Source organism: Bos javanicus, chromosome 6 (genome assembly GCF_032452875.1).
Source record: "Bos javanicus breed banteng chromosome 6, ARS-OSU_banteng_1.0, whole genome shotgun sequence".
Taxonomy (NCBI): domain Eukaryota; kingdom Metazoa; phylum Chordata; class Mammalia; order Artiodactyla; family Bovidae; genus Bos; species Bos javanicus.
The window spans coordinates 62,640,954-62,657,925 of record NC_083873.1 but is presented as its reverse complement, the minus strand read 5'-3'; the positions used below and the strand labels follow the sequence as shown (position 1 = coordinate 62,657,925).

The 16,972-nt window shown below is 38.1% G+C and overlaps 1 protein-coding gene across 1 annotated transcript; it reads right to left on the bottom strand.

The window, feature by feature from the left end:
* Window positions 1–3,515: 3,515 nt before the first annotated feature.
* On the bottom strand, window positions 3,516–4,342 carry LOC133250097 (heterogeneous nuclear ribonucleoprotein U-like protein 1). The gene has a single exon (XM_061421227.1). It carries the CDS (start codon window positions 4,243–4,245, stop codon window positions 3,685–3,687), a length of 561 nt encoding a protein of 186 aa, XP_061277211.1. The 5' UTR covers window positions 4,246–4,342; the 3' UTR covers window positions 3,516–3,684.
* Between the last annotated feature and the right edge of the window lie 12,630 nt (window positions 4,343–16,972).

Below are 16,972 nucleotides of genomic sequence, written 5' to 3'. Positions count from 1 at the left end.
AGATAGTATACACTAACAGTCAGTTGAAGAGGCTGTGGGGCTTTCTGTAAAGAGGCATATACTTGGAAAGCATACTTCCTTGTAGGTCAACTAGAAATTCAATTGGATTCTGTTTCACTGCATTCTCTACATGGTCATTCTTGACCACTTTAACACTGAGCTGCTGCTGCTGCTAAGTCACTTCAGTCATGTCCGACTCTGTGCGACCCCACAGATGGCAGCCCACCAGGCTCGCCTGTCCCTGAGATTCTCTAGGCAAGAACACCGGAGTGGGTTGCCGCTTCCTTCTACAATGTATGAAAGTGAAAAGTGAAAGTGAAGTCTCTCAGTCGTGTCTGACTCTTCTCGACCCCACGGACTGCGGCCTATCAGACTCCTCCGTCCATGGGAGTTTCCAGGCAAGAGTACTGGAGTGGGATGCCATTGCCTTCTCCTACACTGAGAAGAAGAGTTTATTTTCCTGACTATACTTATTTATGAACTCACAAAAAAGAGGTTACATATGGTTCAATAAATATTTAGGAAATGGAATGGAGCATATTGCCTTAAATTTACTCTGTAAATTTAAGAGTTTTCAGTTATAACAATTTAAGAGTAGTAGTTATTCTGCACAACACTTGCTTTTTCATCATTTGCTGTATCACTTAATTATCTCATACTTAATATTCTGACTACTAGGTACATCATGAGCAACGCTGGGCTGGAAGAAGCACAAGCTGGAATCAAGATTGCAGGGAGAAATATCAATAACCTCAGATACGCAGATGATACCGCCCTTATGGCAGAAAGTGAAGAGGAACTAAAAAGCCTCTTGATAAAAGTGAAAGAGGAGAGTTAAAAAGTTGGCTTAAAGCTCAACATTATGAAAACTAAGATCGTGGCATCTGGTCCCATCACTTCATGGGAAATAGATGGGGAAAGAGTGGAAACAGTGTCAGATTTTATTTTTTGGGGCTCCAAAATCACTGCAGATGGTGATTGCAGCCATGAAATTAAAAGACGCTTACTCCTTGGAAGGAAAATTATGACCAACCTAGATAGCATATTGAAAAGCAGAGACATTACTTTGCCAACAAAGGTCTGTCTAGTCAAGGCTATGGTTTTTCCAGTGGTCATGTATGGATGTGAGAATTGGACTGTGAAGAAAGCTGACCACCGAATAATTGATGCTTTTGAACTGTGGTGTTGGAGAAGACTCTTGAGAGTCCCTTGGACTGCAAGGAGATCCAACCAGTCCATCCTAAAGGAGATCAGTCTTGGGTGTTCATTGGAAGGGCTGATGCTAAAGCTGAAACTCCAGTACTTTGGCCACCTCATGTGAAGAGTTGACTCATTGGAAAAGACTCTGATGCTGGGAGGGATTGGGGGGCAGGAGGAGAAGGGAACGACAGAGGATGAGATGGCTGGATGGCATAACTGACTCGATGGACATGAGTTTGGGTGAACTCTGGGAGTTGGTGATGGACAAGGAGGCCTGGCGTGCTGCAATTCATGGGGTCACAGAGTCAAACACAACTGAGTGACTGAACTGAACTGAACTGAATGGACATTATAATATGTATCCAGCAATGTAACAATTTTTTTCAAACAGTTTAAAGCTACTGGCATTATCTGCAAAGGCATCAAGGTACATAAATAACTTTTACCCATTCTTTGAAATCTTTTACCTAAGGATTTCATGTAAAAAGAATTCTTGCAAATTCACAAAGTGTTTTGTTACATAATTCTTAACTTCCTTGCTTTCATTACAGCAATATTTTCTTTATTAAAATGATCAAATATATAGACAAAAATAATCATATTTACTTCTTAAGAAGTAATAACTCAGTAACATCATGTAAATATAATAATAAAATATATAACACATTTCTAAGGAACATCTCTTTTTCATGTGCTATCGGTCATGTAAAAATGTTAGAGAAGTCAGCATGCCCTTTTTATTTATCGATATGAGCTATTCCCACACTGTGCTTTAAAATGAATAGCTGTTACTAAAGAAGTTAGGCAAAATAATGATAATATAATTAACAATAATTTTAACTTCATCTCATTTTTACCTTATACCTCAACATCAGGCATGAATTTTCTTGCTCCAAGTGTCATTCAAACCTGTATTTACAGAATATTGAAGTAATATTATTGACCTAATAATTTAGCTTAATGGGAATTATGCTTCATTATCATAAATTTATAAAATTCTACTGAACAATTTTACGGAAAGTTTTTCTGAAAATACTTCATTATAATAAATCAAGAAGAGGAAACAATATGAAAGAAAAGTTCTACCTTCTTGCCCTTGTAAAACCCTATTTTACCGAAGCTATGTGGCATGTATCAATATTTTTTTCTAAGAGAATAGAATATGATCATGATGAACTGTAACTAAAACAAGTAATACATATTAAATTCCACCCTGAAAATTAATGTTTTCATATATATGTTTGCCACACATAATATAAATGCATTTTATTATCTACCCACTGAATACTGTTTAGCTGCATAGTAAATATCAGGAACTGAAGGTATCCTGGTGAATGTATCAATATATAATGTCTTTCCAGATATACCATTATCTTTAAAAAGGAGTAATTGGCTCTGTAAATATTTATGGAATTGCTGTCATTTGTTGATTCAGTTGCTAAGCTGTGTCCGACTCTTTGCAACCCCATGGACTGCAGCATTTCAGGCTTCCCTACCCTTCACTATATTCTGGAGTTTGTTCAAACTCATGTCCATTGAGTCAGTGATGCCATCCAACAATTTCATCCCCTGTCACTCCCTTCTTCTGCCCTTGATCTTTCCTAGCATCAGAGTCTTTTCCAGTGAGTCAGCTCATCACATCAGGTGGCCAGAGTATTGGAGTTTCAGCTTCAACATCAGTCCATCTGATGAATATTCAGGGTTGATTTCATTTCGGATTAACTGGTTTGATTTCCTTGCTGACCAAGGGACTCTCAAGAATCTTCTCCAGCACCACAGTTCGAAAGCATCAGTTCTTTAACACTCAGTTGTTTTATGGTCCGGCTCTCACATCCATACATCACTACTGGAAAAACCATAGTTTGATTATACAGACCTTTTCAGCAAAGTGATGTCTCTGTTTTTTAAAAATGCTGTCTAGATTTGCCATAGCTTTCCTTCCAAGAAGCGTCTTTTAATTTCATGACAGCATCACTGTCCACAGTAATTTTGGAGCCCAAGAAAATAAAATTTGTCACTGTTTCAACTTTTTCCCCATGTATATGCCATGATGTGATGGAATTTATGGAATAGAATACAGCTTTTTTTCTTCTTTATTTCTTCATTTATTTTTAAAATTTTACAGTGTTGTATTGGTTTCTTCCATGTGTGTGAAGTTGCTCAGTCGTGTCCGACTCTGCAACCCTGTGGACTGTAGCCCGCCAGGCTCTTCTGTCCATGGGATTCTCCAGGCACGATACTGGAGTGGGTTGCCATTTCCTTCTCCAAGGGATCTTCCCGGGTCTCCTGCATTGCATGCAGATGCTTTATCCTCACAAAGCAGCCAATTACATCATTCTCTGCAAACTTGTCTCCATAGTTTTCAAAGCGGCCATTGGTTGACTTCTTCCCAGAGCCTCCGTAGCCATAGGAGAAAGGCTCTTCGCCTAGCTGAGTGCTGCAAGAGTCCAGGGACCAACCAATGCGGACCACGTGTGGGTCGGGCTATGTAGACGGAAGGTGCTTCACAGAGATTTCTTTATTGATCGTCATCTCAAAGCACACACGGCCCCTTCTGACCCTGTAGCTGGCACGGGCTCCTGACCACAGGTGTGCAAAGCCTTCAATCATGAGCCGGTAGCCACTACTCCCATCTCGGGCCACCTTGAAGTGGAGGTCGCAGTTATATGTGTCAATGGCCACAAGGGTGTCGCTATATGTGTCAATGGCCACAAGGGTGTCGTCAAAGTCATCTTTATCCTCTTCAGCCGGAGGCTGAGGAGATCGCCCCCTCCTATCCTCTCGGTGCTCAAAGTACCCCCGTCCCTGGTTTTCTTCATAAAGCCTCTTGCGACTCTGGAATTGCTGTCTGTCTGGTTTGTGTTGAGATGCTTCGGGTGGGAGGAAGCTGGTGGGTGCTTCTTGCTTCATCTCTGTCTTCACTTCTGGGCAATAGGCCTGCTGCTGTTGGTCCATTTCCAGTAGTTTCCTCTTGTAGCCTGATTCCTTCTCTTGCTTGATGACCTGTGTCTCATAGAATTGGTTCTGCATGGTAATATTGTCCATGACATAATGTCCGGCCAGCCCCGAGTAGCCGCCAGGCTCCGTGTGCAGCTGCTGCCTGGGTGCTGGTGGCTGCGCGGTCCCCTCCAGCTCGGAGCCCTCCTCAGTCTCGACCTCCTCGTTGTTGTGCCCGGTTGCCCCGGTTCATCGTCAACAATACAAATCAGTCATAAATATACATATATCCCTCCAGAGCCTTCCTCCTCTCTCTCCATCCCATCCTTCCAGGTCATTATAGAACACCAGACTGGGCTCTCTGCACTACACAGTGATTTCTCACCATGACAATGACAATAACTGACAATGACTTTATATCAAAAAACTAAGATAATATTCTGACAGACTTTGCCAGTTCATTTTCTCTTATCCTTTCAGGATGTGAGTTAAGAAGTACAAGAAAGAACAAAGAGAAAAGTAAAATGTAGATGGGTAATAATAACAAAATAAGAAAATTTAAACACATTTTAGAGTTAAAATTTGACATTGATAAGTGTATGATTTCACAAAGTTGCTAGTGAGAATTAATTAAGAGAAGTATGCCATCTTGTCTGTCAATTTCTTCCACACTTTAAAAAAATTATTTACACCCACTTGGTATTAAAGGACATCATTGCTTAAGCCCTCATTTGCTTTTCCAGCAATGTCAAAGTTCTCTAATCACCATTAAACTCTGAAAGAGCTTTATTATATTGAATCATTTTCAGAATTGTATGTTCTTTGAAATTGAGAAGTACTTTTCTAGAAAAAAAGTCAAGCTGCTACACTTAGTAACTACATATCCACTTTATTTGGGATTGGAATGAAAACTGACCTTTTCCACTCCTGTGGCCACTGCTGAGTTTTCCAAATTTGCTGGCATATTGAGTGCAGCACTTTCACAGCATCATCTTTCAGGATTTGGAATAGCTCAACTGGAATTCTATCACCTCCACTAGCTTTGTTCACAGTGATGCTTTCTAAGGCCCACTTGACTTCACATTCCAGGATGTCTGGCTCTAGGTCAGTGATCACACCATCGTGATCATCTGGGTCATGAAGATCTTTTTCTTCAGTGTATTCCTGCCACCTCTTCTTAATATCTTCTGCTTCTGTTAGGTCCATACCATTTCTGTCCTTTATCGAGCCCATCTTTGCATGAAATGTTCCCTTGGTATCTCTAATTTTCTTGAAGAGATCCCTAGTCTTTCCCATTCTGTTGTTTTCCTCTATTTCTTTGCATTGATCGCTGAGGAAGGCTTCTTATCTCTTCTTGATATTCTTTGGAACTCTGCATTCAGATGTTTATATATTTCCTTTTCTCCTTTGCTTTTCACTTCTTTTCTTTTCACAGCTATTTGTAAGTCCTCCCCGGACAGCCATTTTGCTTTTTTGCATTTCTTTTCCATGGGGATGGTCTTGATCCCTGTCTCCTGTACAATGTCACGAACCTCAGTCCAAAGTTCATCAGGCACTCTATCTATCAGATCTAGGCCCTTAAATCTATTTCTCACTTCCACTGTATAATCATAAGGGATTTGATTTAGGTCATACCTGAATGGTCTAGTGGTTTTCTCTACTTTCTCAATTTAAGTCTGAATTTGGCAATGAGGAGTTCATGATCTGAGCCACAGTCAGCTCCCAGTCTTGTTTAGAGCTTCTGTATAGAGCTTCTCCATCTTTGGCTGCAAAGAATATAATCAATCTGATTTCGGTGTTGACCATCTGGTGATGTCCATGTATAGAGTCTTCTCTTGTGTTGTTGGAAGAGGGTGTTTGTTATGAGCAGTGCATTTTCTTGGCAAAACTCTATTAGTCTTTGCCATGCTTCATTCCGTATTCCAAGCCAAATTTGCCTGTTACTCCAGGTGTTTCTTGACTTTCTATTTTTGCATTCCAGTCCCCTATAATGAAAAGGACATCTTTTTTGGGTGTTAGTTCTAAAAGGCCTTGTAGGTCTTCATAGAACCGTTCGAGTTCAGCTTCTTCAGCGTTACTGGTTGGGGCATAGATTTGGATTACTGTGATATTGAATGGTTTGCCTTGGAAACGAACAGAGATCATTCTGTCGTTTTTGAGATTGCACCCAAGTACTGCATTTTGGACTCTTTTGTTGACCATGATGGCTACTCCATTTCTTCTGAGGGATTGCTGCCCGCAGTAGTAGATATAATGGTCATCTGAGTTAAATTCACCCATTCCAGTCCATTTCAGTTCACTGATTCCTAGAATGTCAACATTCACTCTTGCCATCTCTTGTTTGACCACTTCCAATTTGCCTTGATTCATGGACCTGACATTCCAGGTTCCTATGCAATATTGCTCTTTATAGCATCGGACCTTGCTTCTATCATCAGTCATATCCACAGCTGGGTATTGTTTTTGCTTTGGCTCCATCCCTTCATTCTTTCTGGAGTTATTTCTCCACTGATCTCCAGTAGCATATTGGGCACTTACTGACCTGGGGAGTTCCTCTTTCAGTATCCTATCATTTTGCCTTGAGAGTTGGACTGTGAAGAAGGCTGAGCACTGAAGAATTGATGCTTTTGAACTGTGGTGTTGGAGAAGCCTCTTGAGAGTCCCTTGGACTGCAAGGAGATCCAACCAGTCCATTCTGAAGGAGATCAGCCCTGGGATTTCTTTGGAAGGAATGATGCTAAAGCTGAAACTCCAGTACTTTGGCCACCTCATGTGAAGAGCTGACTCATTGGAAAAGACTCTGATGCTGGGAGGGATTGAGGGCAAGAGGAGAAGGGGACGACAGAGGATGAGATAACTGGATGGCATCACTGACTCGATGGACGTGAGTCTGAGTGAACTCCAGGAGTTGGTGATGGACAGGGAGGCCTGGCGTGCTGGGATTCATGGGGTTGCAGGGAGTTGGACATGACTGAGCAACTGACCTGAACTGATCTGATCTGATCCACTTTCTAAATTATAGTTTTCAAAACCTGAAGCTGTAAGATTAAATTTTTAAAATAAGCTGTCTTATCTTACGATAACCAGTAGTGTTAAGAGTCATTTCTAACATTCCTTTCCTCCCTATACACAGTAAAATATAATTGATTATTCATAGTACAGAGCTTCCCTTGTGGCTCAGGTGGTAAAGAATCCACCTGCACTGTGGGAGATCTGGGTTCCATCCCTGGGATGGGAAGATCCCCTGGAGAAGTGAAAGGCTACCCACTCCAATATTCTGTCCTGGAGAATTCCATGGACTGTATAATCCATGAAGTTGCAGAGTCAGACAGGACTAAGTGACTTTCACTTTCATTCATAGTACAACATTAGGGAATCACATTTGTGCATTAAAGATTTTTTACATCTTTAAGTGTGTTTGAAATATTGTGCTAAGCGTTTTACATTGTCTAGAATTTTTCTCATTATTTTTATTTTGCATGGTAAAATTTATATATGTTAGGTAAGGCAAACCTTTTTTCCCTATCAATTATAAATTTTTTCTGTAAATAGAGATGAGAGGGGATTTTATATTGTTAGTTATGGTTTGGTAGAGGGTATTATCCCACCACGTTTATTATTTTCAAGCTTTAGAAGGAATATGAAGTTATTCATTGACCTTTCTCTCTCTGATTTTGTGGGCAGTAAGTAAACATGTGCTATGACATGAATTATATTGGAGCCCTCACCCCTAGTACTTCAGAATGTGACAGTTTGGAGACAGAGCCTTTAAAGAAGTAATTCAATTAAAATGCAGTTGTTAGGGTAGGCCCTTAATCAACATGGTATCTTTGTAAGAAGAAGAGATTAGGACACAGACAAGAATATACAGAGGCACCATATGAAGATACCATCCATCCAAGCCAAGGGAAAGACTTCAAAAAACAACTCCAGCAAACCCTTGATTTCAACTTCTAGCCTCTGAAACTGTCAGAAAATGAATTTCTGTTGTTTAAACCACCAGTCTGTATTTCATTGCTATGGCAGACCTGGCAAGCTAAAACAAATGGGAAAGAAGAGAGAAAAGTCTCTGTATTTTAAATGGATCTACTGGAATTAATTGATGGAAAATCTGTTGAGCCAATCACCCATTAAAAGAAAGTAGTGATGCACAGTATAATGGACCATTGCAGATCTGATAAAGTGAGAAGTTAAAGGATCTTAATGGGATCCTAGGATTTTAACAAATTCAGGTCCTACTCCTCAGTAACTTGGAGGGTCATTTTTATATCTGGGTCTAAAGAGTGAAGAATAAATATTTCAGAAAAGTCAGAACCCTATTGAAAAACAGTCCAGAGGAGAAAAGGCAGTATTAGAAATTATTTGAAAATTTACACACATGAAAAATGTCCTTAAAAATATTTTTTGGATAAATAAGTGATCCAAATAAAACGATAATGAAGCAAGGCACCTCAGTTTTGTATTTACCACTTGAAAATACATCTGTACTTTTTGTACTTTATTTTTTCCTCTTTCCTCTAAGAAGATAATGTAATTAAAAAACACACAAGAAATATTCAATATATATATTATTTTAAAAATATTCTTAGTAATTAAGAATATCATTTAAACTCCATTCTTCAATATTTTTCAAATGTTCTGTTTGTTCTTCCATACTTAGAATAAAATCACTGATATTTGAATAAATTTATTATTGAATTAAATTCAAGTTTGATATATGTTAATCATAAAGTTTTGAATTTAAAACTCTATAATTTGGACAGAATTTCAATAGAATATTTACATAAGTTAAAATTAACAAATGAGATTTCACTGAAAGTGTCATGGGTCACAAAAACTCAAACATAAACAGAAGTTTGGTTCAATAAAATGCTGAGAAGCCAGATGTGTAATTTATAAATACAAGATTAAGAATGTTCCTAATAATCACTGACTGACTTAATAAAGGAAATCAGTCCTGAATATTCATTGGTAGGACTGATGCTGAAGTTGAAACTCCAATACTTTTGTCACCTGATGCTAAGAATGGACTCATTGGAAAAAACCCTGATGCTGGGAACAATTGCAGGCAGGAGGAGAAGGGGACGACAGAGGATGAGATGGCTGGATGGCATCACTGACTCGATGGACATGAGTTTGGGTAAGCTCTGGGAGTTGGTGATGGACAGGGAAGCCTGGCGTGCTGCAATTCATGGGGTTGCAGAGTTGGACATGACTGAGTGACTGAACTGAACTGACTTAATAATCATCAAGGAAGCAGAAATGACTGCAGGTATCTTAACAAACCAGGGATTTAATATAGGAAATCACATACTTATAAAATTTACAAAAGGATGACTATTGATTGAAGAGAAATTAGGAAAGCTCAAAATCAAAGGAATCTACCACCAATGAACCCATCTGCTACTAGCACCAAAGCACATGATATGAAACTGCTGAAAAACTAGTCCTCCTGTCTTCCCAAATATCTACCTACCTTTGCCAGAGGAGAATGACAGACTCCCCTATCCTGTCTTCTATATCTCATTCAAATGGCCTGCAGTGCAAGAAAGAGCTTAGAAGATGGTGCTGGAAATCAACCGACAACTTCCAGAATACTTATTAATAAATCTGAAAGTATTGTTGAGCCAAGGAGAAGTGTTTAGCATAAAATATATACCACTTGGATTTTCATTTTATTGTACTATTATTATGAGAAACGTGTTAGTTGACATGGTATCTCAAAATGCTCCAGTTACACAGTAGTATCCTTGCTTAATAATTAAATATGTCTATGCATGTGTGTTAGTCACTCAGCCGTGTTCAACTCTTTGCGACCCCATGAACTGTAGCCTGCTAGGCTCCTCTGTCCATGCGATTCTCTAGGAAAGAATACTGGAGACGGTTGCCATTTCCTTCTCCAGGGGATCTTCCCAACTCAGGGATTGAACCTGGGTCTCCCACATTGTGGGCAGATTCTTTACCATCTGAGCTACCAGAGCCACTTTAAATATATCTATCTTGAGCCTTTATTTCAATGTAGGTTGGGAAACCAAGTTTTACCTCTACTACATCAAGATAAAAGGGCAGGACTAATGTTTATGTGTACTTTTGCACATAAACACATACACATGTTTTATGCATATTTATTATGTATAAACTCATGTTTATTTTAGGTATATTGATGTATATTACGTATATTTACTTTTTAAATGTATATTCATGCCATCTGCAAATAGTGACGGTTTTACTTCTCTTCCAATTTCAATGATTGAATTCTGCCATTTGCAATAGCATGGATGGATCTAGAGAGTATTATGCTTAGTGAAATAAGTCAAAGAAAGACTATGTTATCACTTATACATATAACCTAAAATATAAAACAAACAAATGTATATAGCAAAACAAAAACAGACTCATGGATATTGAGAACAAACTAGTGGTTACCAGTGGGAAGAGGGGGTTGGGAAAAGGTAAGATAGGAGTATGGGATTAAGAAACACGAACCACTATATAAATAAAGCAGCAGCAAGAATAGAGTGCAGGTATAACACAAGCAAACACAAAGAAACATAGCTATCATTTTGTAATAACTTTAAATGGAGTATAATCTATAAAAATTTTTAATCACTATGTTGTACACCTGAAATAAATATAATATTCTAAATCAACTACATTTCAGTATTTTAAAATCAAGGCAAAAATAATAATAAAATAAAATCTAATTTAAATGTGAAATGGCAAAAACATTTACAGGCTATATAGCATGACTAAGAATATATTTTCTTTTTACCTTTTACCCATGGCCTTGCCCCACCCCCAAATCTTTATTCCCCCCATGGCTTTCTCCATGAATTCAACTTTAGCTGAATCCCACTGTGAAATAAAATAGGAGATTTTTGAGTCCTGTCTGATGTTGTAATCAAATAAGACACTGCGATTTTAAGTGGGCATTGCAAATGCCAAGCTTCAACTAAAAGAACCCAAGAAGAGGCTCTTTACACCTAAGAGTCTAAAGCAGAAAACCCAGGCATTAGGATTTTCTCCTATCCATCACTTGCTATTGCACATTATCTCCCAGCAACAGCTGGTGACACACAGACGCCGTGCCTTTAGGAAAGCTCTCTTTTCCCCCTTCCATCTGTTTCAGTCCACTTACTTCGGAAATAAAACACTGCTTTACTGGTCTGCTTACAACATCTTATCCACAATGTAATTTAAATCCCTTCAGTTAGGGGAGGCAGATTTTGCATTCTGAGGGTAGTTTTCTTTTAAAAATGAGCTGAACATTGAGGTCTTCACAACTTGTTGGTCAGATAGAAAAATTTTAAAGGTAGTATTGAAAGCTAGGATGCTTGTGCTATCAAAAGAGAGCAAGGGTAATATGTAAATATGTTGGAAAATAAAATATACTGATTGTATTTCTGAGTTTGAATTTAAACTTGGGACCAGTATTTGATGTTCACTAGAGAACAGCAATGGAGAAGGCAATGGCACCCCACTCCAGTACTCTTGCCTGGAAAATCCCATGGATAGAGGAGCCTGGTGGGCTGCGGTACACGGGGTTGCTAAGAGTCAGACACGACTGAGAGACTTCACTTTCACTTTTCACTTTCTTGCATTGGAGAAAGAAATGGCAACCCACTCGAGTGCTCTTGCCTGGAGAATCCCAGGAACAGGAGAGCCTGGTGGGCTGCCATCTATGGGGTCGCACAGAGTCGGACATGACTGAAGCAACTTAGCAGCAGCAGCAGCAGAGAACAGCAAGGATTTGCAGATTATATGTCTCTATGTTCCATGACTCTTGTTTGGGAAAAAGCAGTGGGCATCAATGAGTGTGGAAGCAACCAGACAGCCCTTTGTTGCTTCTTCATACCTTCACCTTTGGTTTGAATCTCCAGCCATGAAGACAATAAGACTTTTTACTTTTCTTTTCTTCTTATTCTTTTTTTGTTTGTTTAATTGTGACCTCTCCTTCCATGATTGATGAAAATGCAGGCTCTAGAGTCAAACTGCCAAACCCTGAAGCATGATCACCATTTATATGTGACCTTGGGCTAATTATTTACTGTTTTTAAGTCTCAGTTTCTTCATCTAAAATATACATACCTAACTCATAGAGTTGCTATAAAGATTAACTGTTCCCAGGGTTTCCCTCATAGCTCAGTTGGTAAAGACTCCGCCTGCAATGCAGGAGACCCCGGTTCGATTCCTGAGTTGGGAAGATCCACTGTAGAAGGGATAGGCTACTCACTCTAGTATTCCTGGGCTTCCGTTATGGCTCAGCTGGTAAAGAATCTGCCTGCAATGCAAGAGACCTGGGTTGGGAAGATCCCCTGGAGAGGGAAAGTCTACCCACTCCAGTATTCTGGCCTGGATAATCCCATAGACTGTATACTCCATGGCGTCGAAAAGAGTCAGACACATCTGAGCGACTTTTACTTTCACGTCCCACTGTAAGGATTCAATGCAAGGTGGTATAAATATTGCTGTACAAAAAAAGATCTGTACAAAATCTGTACTGTACAAAGATCTGTACTGTATAAAAAAGATCTTCATGACCCAGATAATCACAATGGTGTGATCACTCACCTAGAGCCAGACATCCTGGAATGTGAAGTCAAGTGGGCCTTAGAAAGCATCACTATGAACAAAGCTAGTGGAGGCGATGGAATTCCAGTTGAGCTATTTCAAATCCTGAAAGAGGATGCTGTGAAAGTGCTGCACTCAATATGCCAGCAAATTTGGAAAACTCAGCAGTGGCCACAGGACTGGAAAAAGTCAGTTTTCATTCCAGTCCCAAAGAAAGGCATTGCCAAAGAATGCTCAAACTATTGGACAATTGCATTCATCTCACATGCTAGCAAAGTAATGTTCAAAATTCCCCAAGCAAGGCTTCAGCAATACGTGAAGCATGAGCTTCAAGATGTTCAAAATGATTTGAGAAAAGGCAGAGGAACCAGAGATCAAATTGCCAACATCCACTGGATCATCAAAAAAGCAAGTGAGTTCCAGAAAAACATATGTTTCTGCTTTACTGACTATGCCAAAGCCTTTGACTGTGTGGATCACAATAAACTGTGGAAAATTCTGAAAGAGATGGGAATACCAGACCACCTGACCTGCCTCTTGAGAAACCTGTATGCAGGTAAGGAAGCAACAGTTAGAACTGGACATGGAACAACAGACTGGTCCCAAATAGGAAAAGGAGGACATTAAGGCTGTATATTGTCACCCTGCTTATTTAACTTATATGCAAAGTACATCATGAGAAACACTGGGCTAGATGAAAGCTGGAATCAAGATCGCCAGGAGAAATATCAATAACCTCAGATATGCAGATGACACCGCCCTTATGGCAGAAAATGAAGAAGAACTAAAAAGCCTCTTGATGGAAGTGAAAGAGGAGAGTGAAAAAGTTGGCTTAAAGCTCAACATTCAGAAAGCAAAGATCATGGCATCTGGTCCCATCACTTCATGGAAAATAGATGGGGAAACGAAACAGTGGCTGACTATTTTGGGGGGCTCCAAAATCACTGCAGATGGTGACTGCAGCCATGAAATTAAAAGACGCTTACTCCTTGGAAGGAAAGTTATGACCAACCTAGATAGCAAGTTCAAAAGCAGAGACATTACTTTGCCAACAAAGGTCCATCTGGTCAAGGCTATCATTTTTCCAGTGGTCATGTAAGGGTGTGAGAGTTGGACTATAAAGAAAGCTGAGTGCAGAAGATTTGGTGCTTTTGAACTGTGGTGTTGGAGAGGACTCTGGGAGTCCCTTGAACTGCAGGGAGATCCAACCAATCCATCCTAAAGGAGATCAGTCCTGGGTGTTCATTGGAAAGACTCATGTTGAAGCTGAGATTCCAATACTTTGGCCACCTGATGCGAAGAGCTGACTCATTGGAAAAGACCCTGATGCTGGGAAAGATCGAGGGCAGGAGGAGAAGGGGATGACAGAGGATGAGATGGTTGGATGGCATCACTGACTCAATGGATATGAGTTTGGGTAAACCCTGGGAGTTGGTGATGGACAGGGAGGCCTGGCATGCTGTGGTTCATGGGGTCACAAATGTTCAGACACGACTGAGTGACTGAACTGAACTGAATATAAATATTGCAGAAATAATGAGATATTCTTTTCTCTGGGTTACTGTGATTCTCATTTTCGAGAAAAGAGACCTTCTTTTATTTTTCTTTTGAATTTAATCAGTTTGTTTTTGGTTTAGGGATGTGAAAATAATAAAATCTTATACTAATATTGATAGTTTTAGAATTACAGTGTTTTCTTCTAAATTCATTATTGCAACAAGCTAATTTTGTCCACCAGAGACTAAAATTAATGTTTATATTGATATTTTCTAATGCACTGTATTATTTTTTCTGTTTCTGATTTAGTGGAAATTTTTATTTTTAAACTTTTTAAAAATTATTTTGTAGTGCATATACTTTTTGGCTTATTTTCAAGTGAGTGCTTCTTTGTCTGGTATGGGAATTGGAAAATGCATGATAAATTCATTGTTTTTGTTTGTTTCTAAATTCAGGTGTGATTTTTTTCATAAAGCAATTAAACACATGAATAATAAGCTATTTAAAATGTATTTATTAATTTTCCACTAAGGAGAGTTACTCATTGTTTGTCACAGACTGTTATGTGAATTGTTATTCTGCTTGACTCTGAACTATGGACTGTCTACTCAAATCAGTATGTGGAAGTCTAATATGAATCTCAATATTAATTGTCAAAATGAAACTATTGGTTCTACTTTTCTCCACAAAAGCCCCCAATTTCTTTATTCCCAAAACTCATTAATAGCACTGTCATTCAGCAATTGCTTAGGCAAAACAAAATGCTTTATCTGTTTCCTTCAGGCTTCACATCCAATCTGTCAGTAAATCTTGCAGGCAATATATTAAAAATATATTAAAATTCAAATTACTTGTCACCATTTCCATCTCCATAAGCCATAATCATCTTTTGAATGGTCTACAACAGCTGCATTTTATGTTAGTCAGAATTGGCCTGTTCTGTTTCATACATTTTGCAAGGCAAGAAATTGATTTTGATTCTCTTAAACACATAATACATGAGCCCATTATAATTTTTAGCTTATTCAAGCAGCACAAAAGTATATTGAGAAAATGTGGACGTCATCTCTCACCCTGCATATCTCTTTACCACTCCAGAGGAAACATGATTAAATTTTTAATGTATATCCTTTAAGACTTTTCCTTTTTTCTTATACAATAATATCTGCGGTTCTTAATTTAACTAGGGTGATTCTGTCTCCCAATGGACTTTTAACACTATCTGGGAACAGTTTTTGTTTTGTGATGATTGCAAAGGGTTGTAACTGGCATCTAGTGGGTAGAGATTAAGGATTTTGCTAACCTTCTACATTGTAGAAGACAACCCCCACAACAAATAATTATTTGGAACAAAATGTCAAGAGATGTCATTTTCAAAAGGCTGTTTTTATGTTCTTGCTGTTGAATTCAATGTTTATATTCACAGAGTTGTTCAACCAATTTTAAAGATTTTTTTTTAATTTTTTTTTTAAATTAAAGTATAATTGCTTTATAGAATTTTGTTGTTTTCTGCCATATATCATGTTGGTATTTGGCAGATATAAAATTAAAATATCTATCTATCTATCTATTTGTTAAATTATATATTTCCCCTTCAATTTTCTCAGTTTTAGCTTTGTGTATTTTGGGCACCTATTGTTATGTCCATATGTGTTTATAACTTTTATCTTTTCCTGATAGATTGAGACTTATTACTATGAAATATGCCTGTATATTACTATTTTTATTGTTGTTTTAAAGTCTATTTATCTGACATTGGTAAAACTACATCAGTTTTCTTATGATTGCTGTTTCCCAACCTCTTATTTTTAATTTATTTGGATATTTGATTCTAAAGTGCATAATCTTTAAGTTGTGTGTAGCTAGATTTTTTTTATCCAGTTTCACAAACTTTTCATTTTGATCATATTGTTTAATTCACTCTCACTTAATGTTATTCATGTAGTTGTATTTGCATCTTCCGTTTTATTTTTTGTTTGCTATATGTCTCATGTGACTTTTGTTCCTATACTTCTTATATATGAATTTTTTGCACTTACTGAATATTTTCTGCTGCTACTGCTGCTGAGTCGCTTCAGTCGTGTCCGACTCTGTGCGACCCCATAGACAGTAGCCCACCAGGCTCCCCCATCCCTGGGATTCTCCAGGCAAGAACACTGGAGTGGGGTGCCATTGCCTTCTCCAAATATTTTCTAGTGTTATGTTTTAACTCTTAATGCTTTTTCACTCTATATTATTTTAGTTATTTCCTTAGTAATTGTTCAAGAATTTACCATATATATCTCAACTCATCAGAATCTACTTCTGATTTATATTAACTTCAATACAATACAGAAATTTTGCTCCTATATAGCAAGTAGTTCCTAAATAGCTCTCTTTCCTTGTCCTTTGTGTGCTATTACAGTTATACATATGTTATTCACCAAACAATGCATTGTTATAATTATTAACTTAGATAATTTTTTGTCTCTTAAAGAAAGAGAGAGAAGAAAGGAGAATAGGTATGCACTGAGCTCATTTTCATTTCTACCTATCTAAGTGATGCTATTTTTGTCAAATGTATTGCCTTTATTTCTTTAATAATTCCAACAACACAGCTTATAGGTATATAAATATAGACATAGATATACATGCAATTGTTTTTTAAATTAAAAATAGAAAGATGTAATGTGTATTTGTGATGGTTTCTATAATTACATAATTATCTTTACCAGTGTATTTTGTTTTCTGTTGATTTGTTTTTTAATTACTATGTAAGTTCACTAGA

Coding starts and splice junctions, on each gene's coding strand:
- LOC133250097 (XM_061421227.1), bottom strand. CDS start 4,245: ATGGACAATATTACCATGCAGAACCAATTCTATGAGACACAGGTCATC.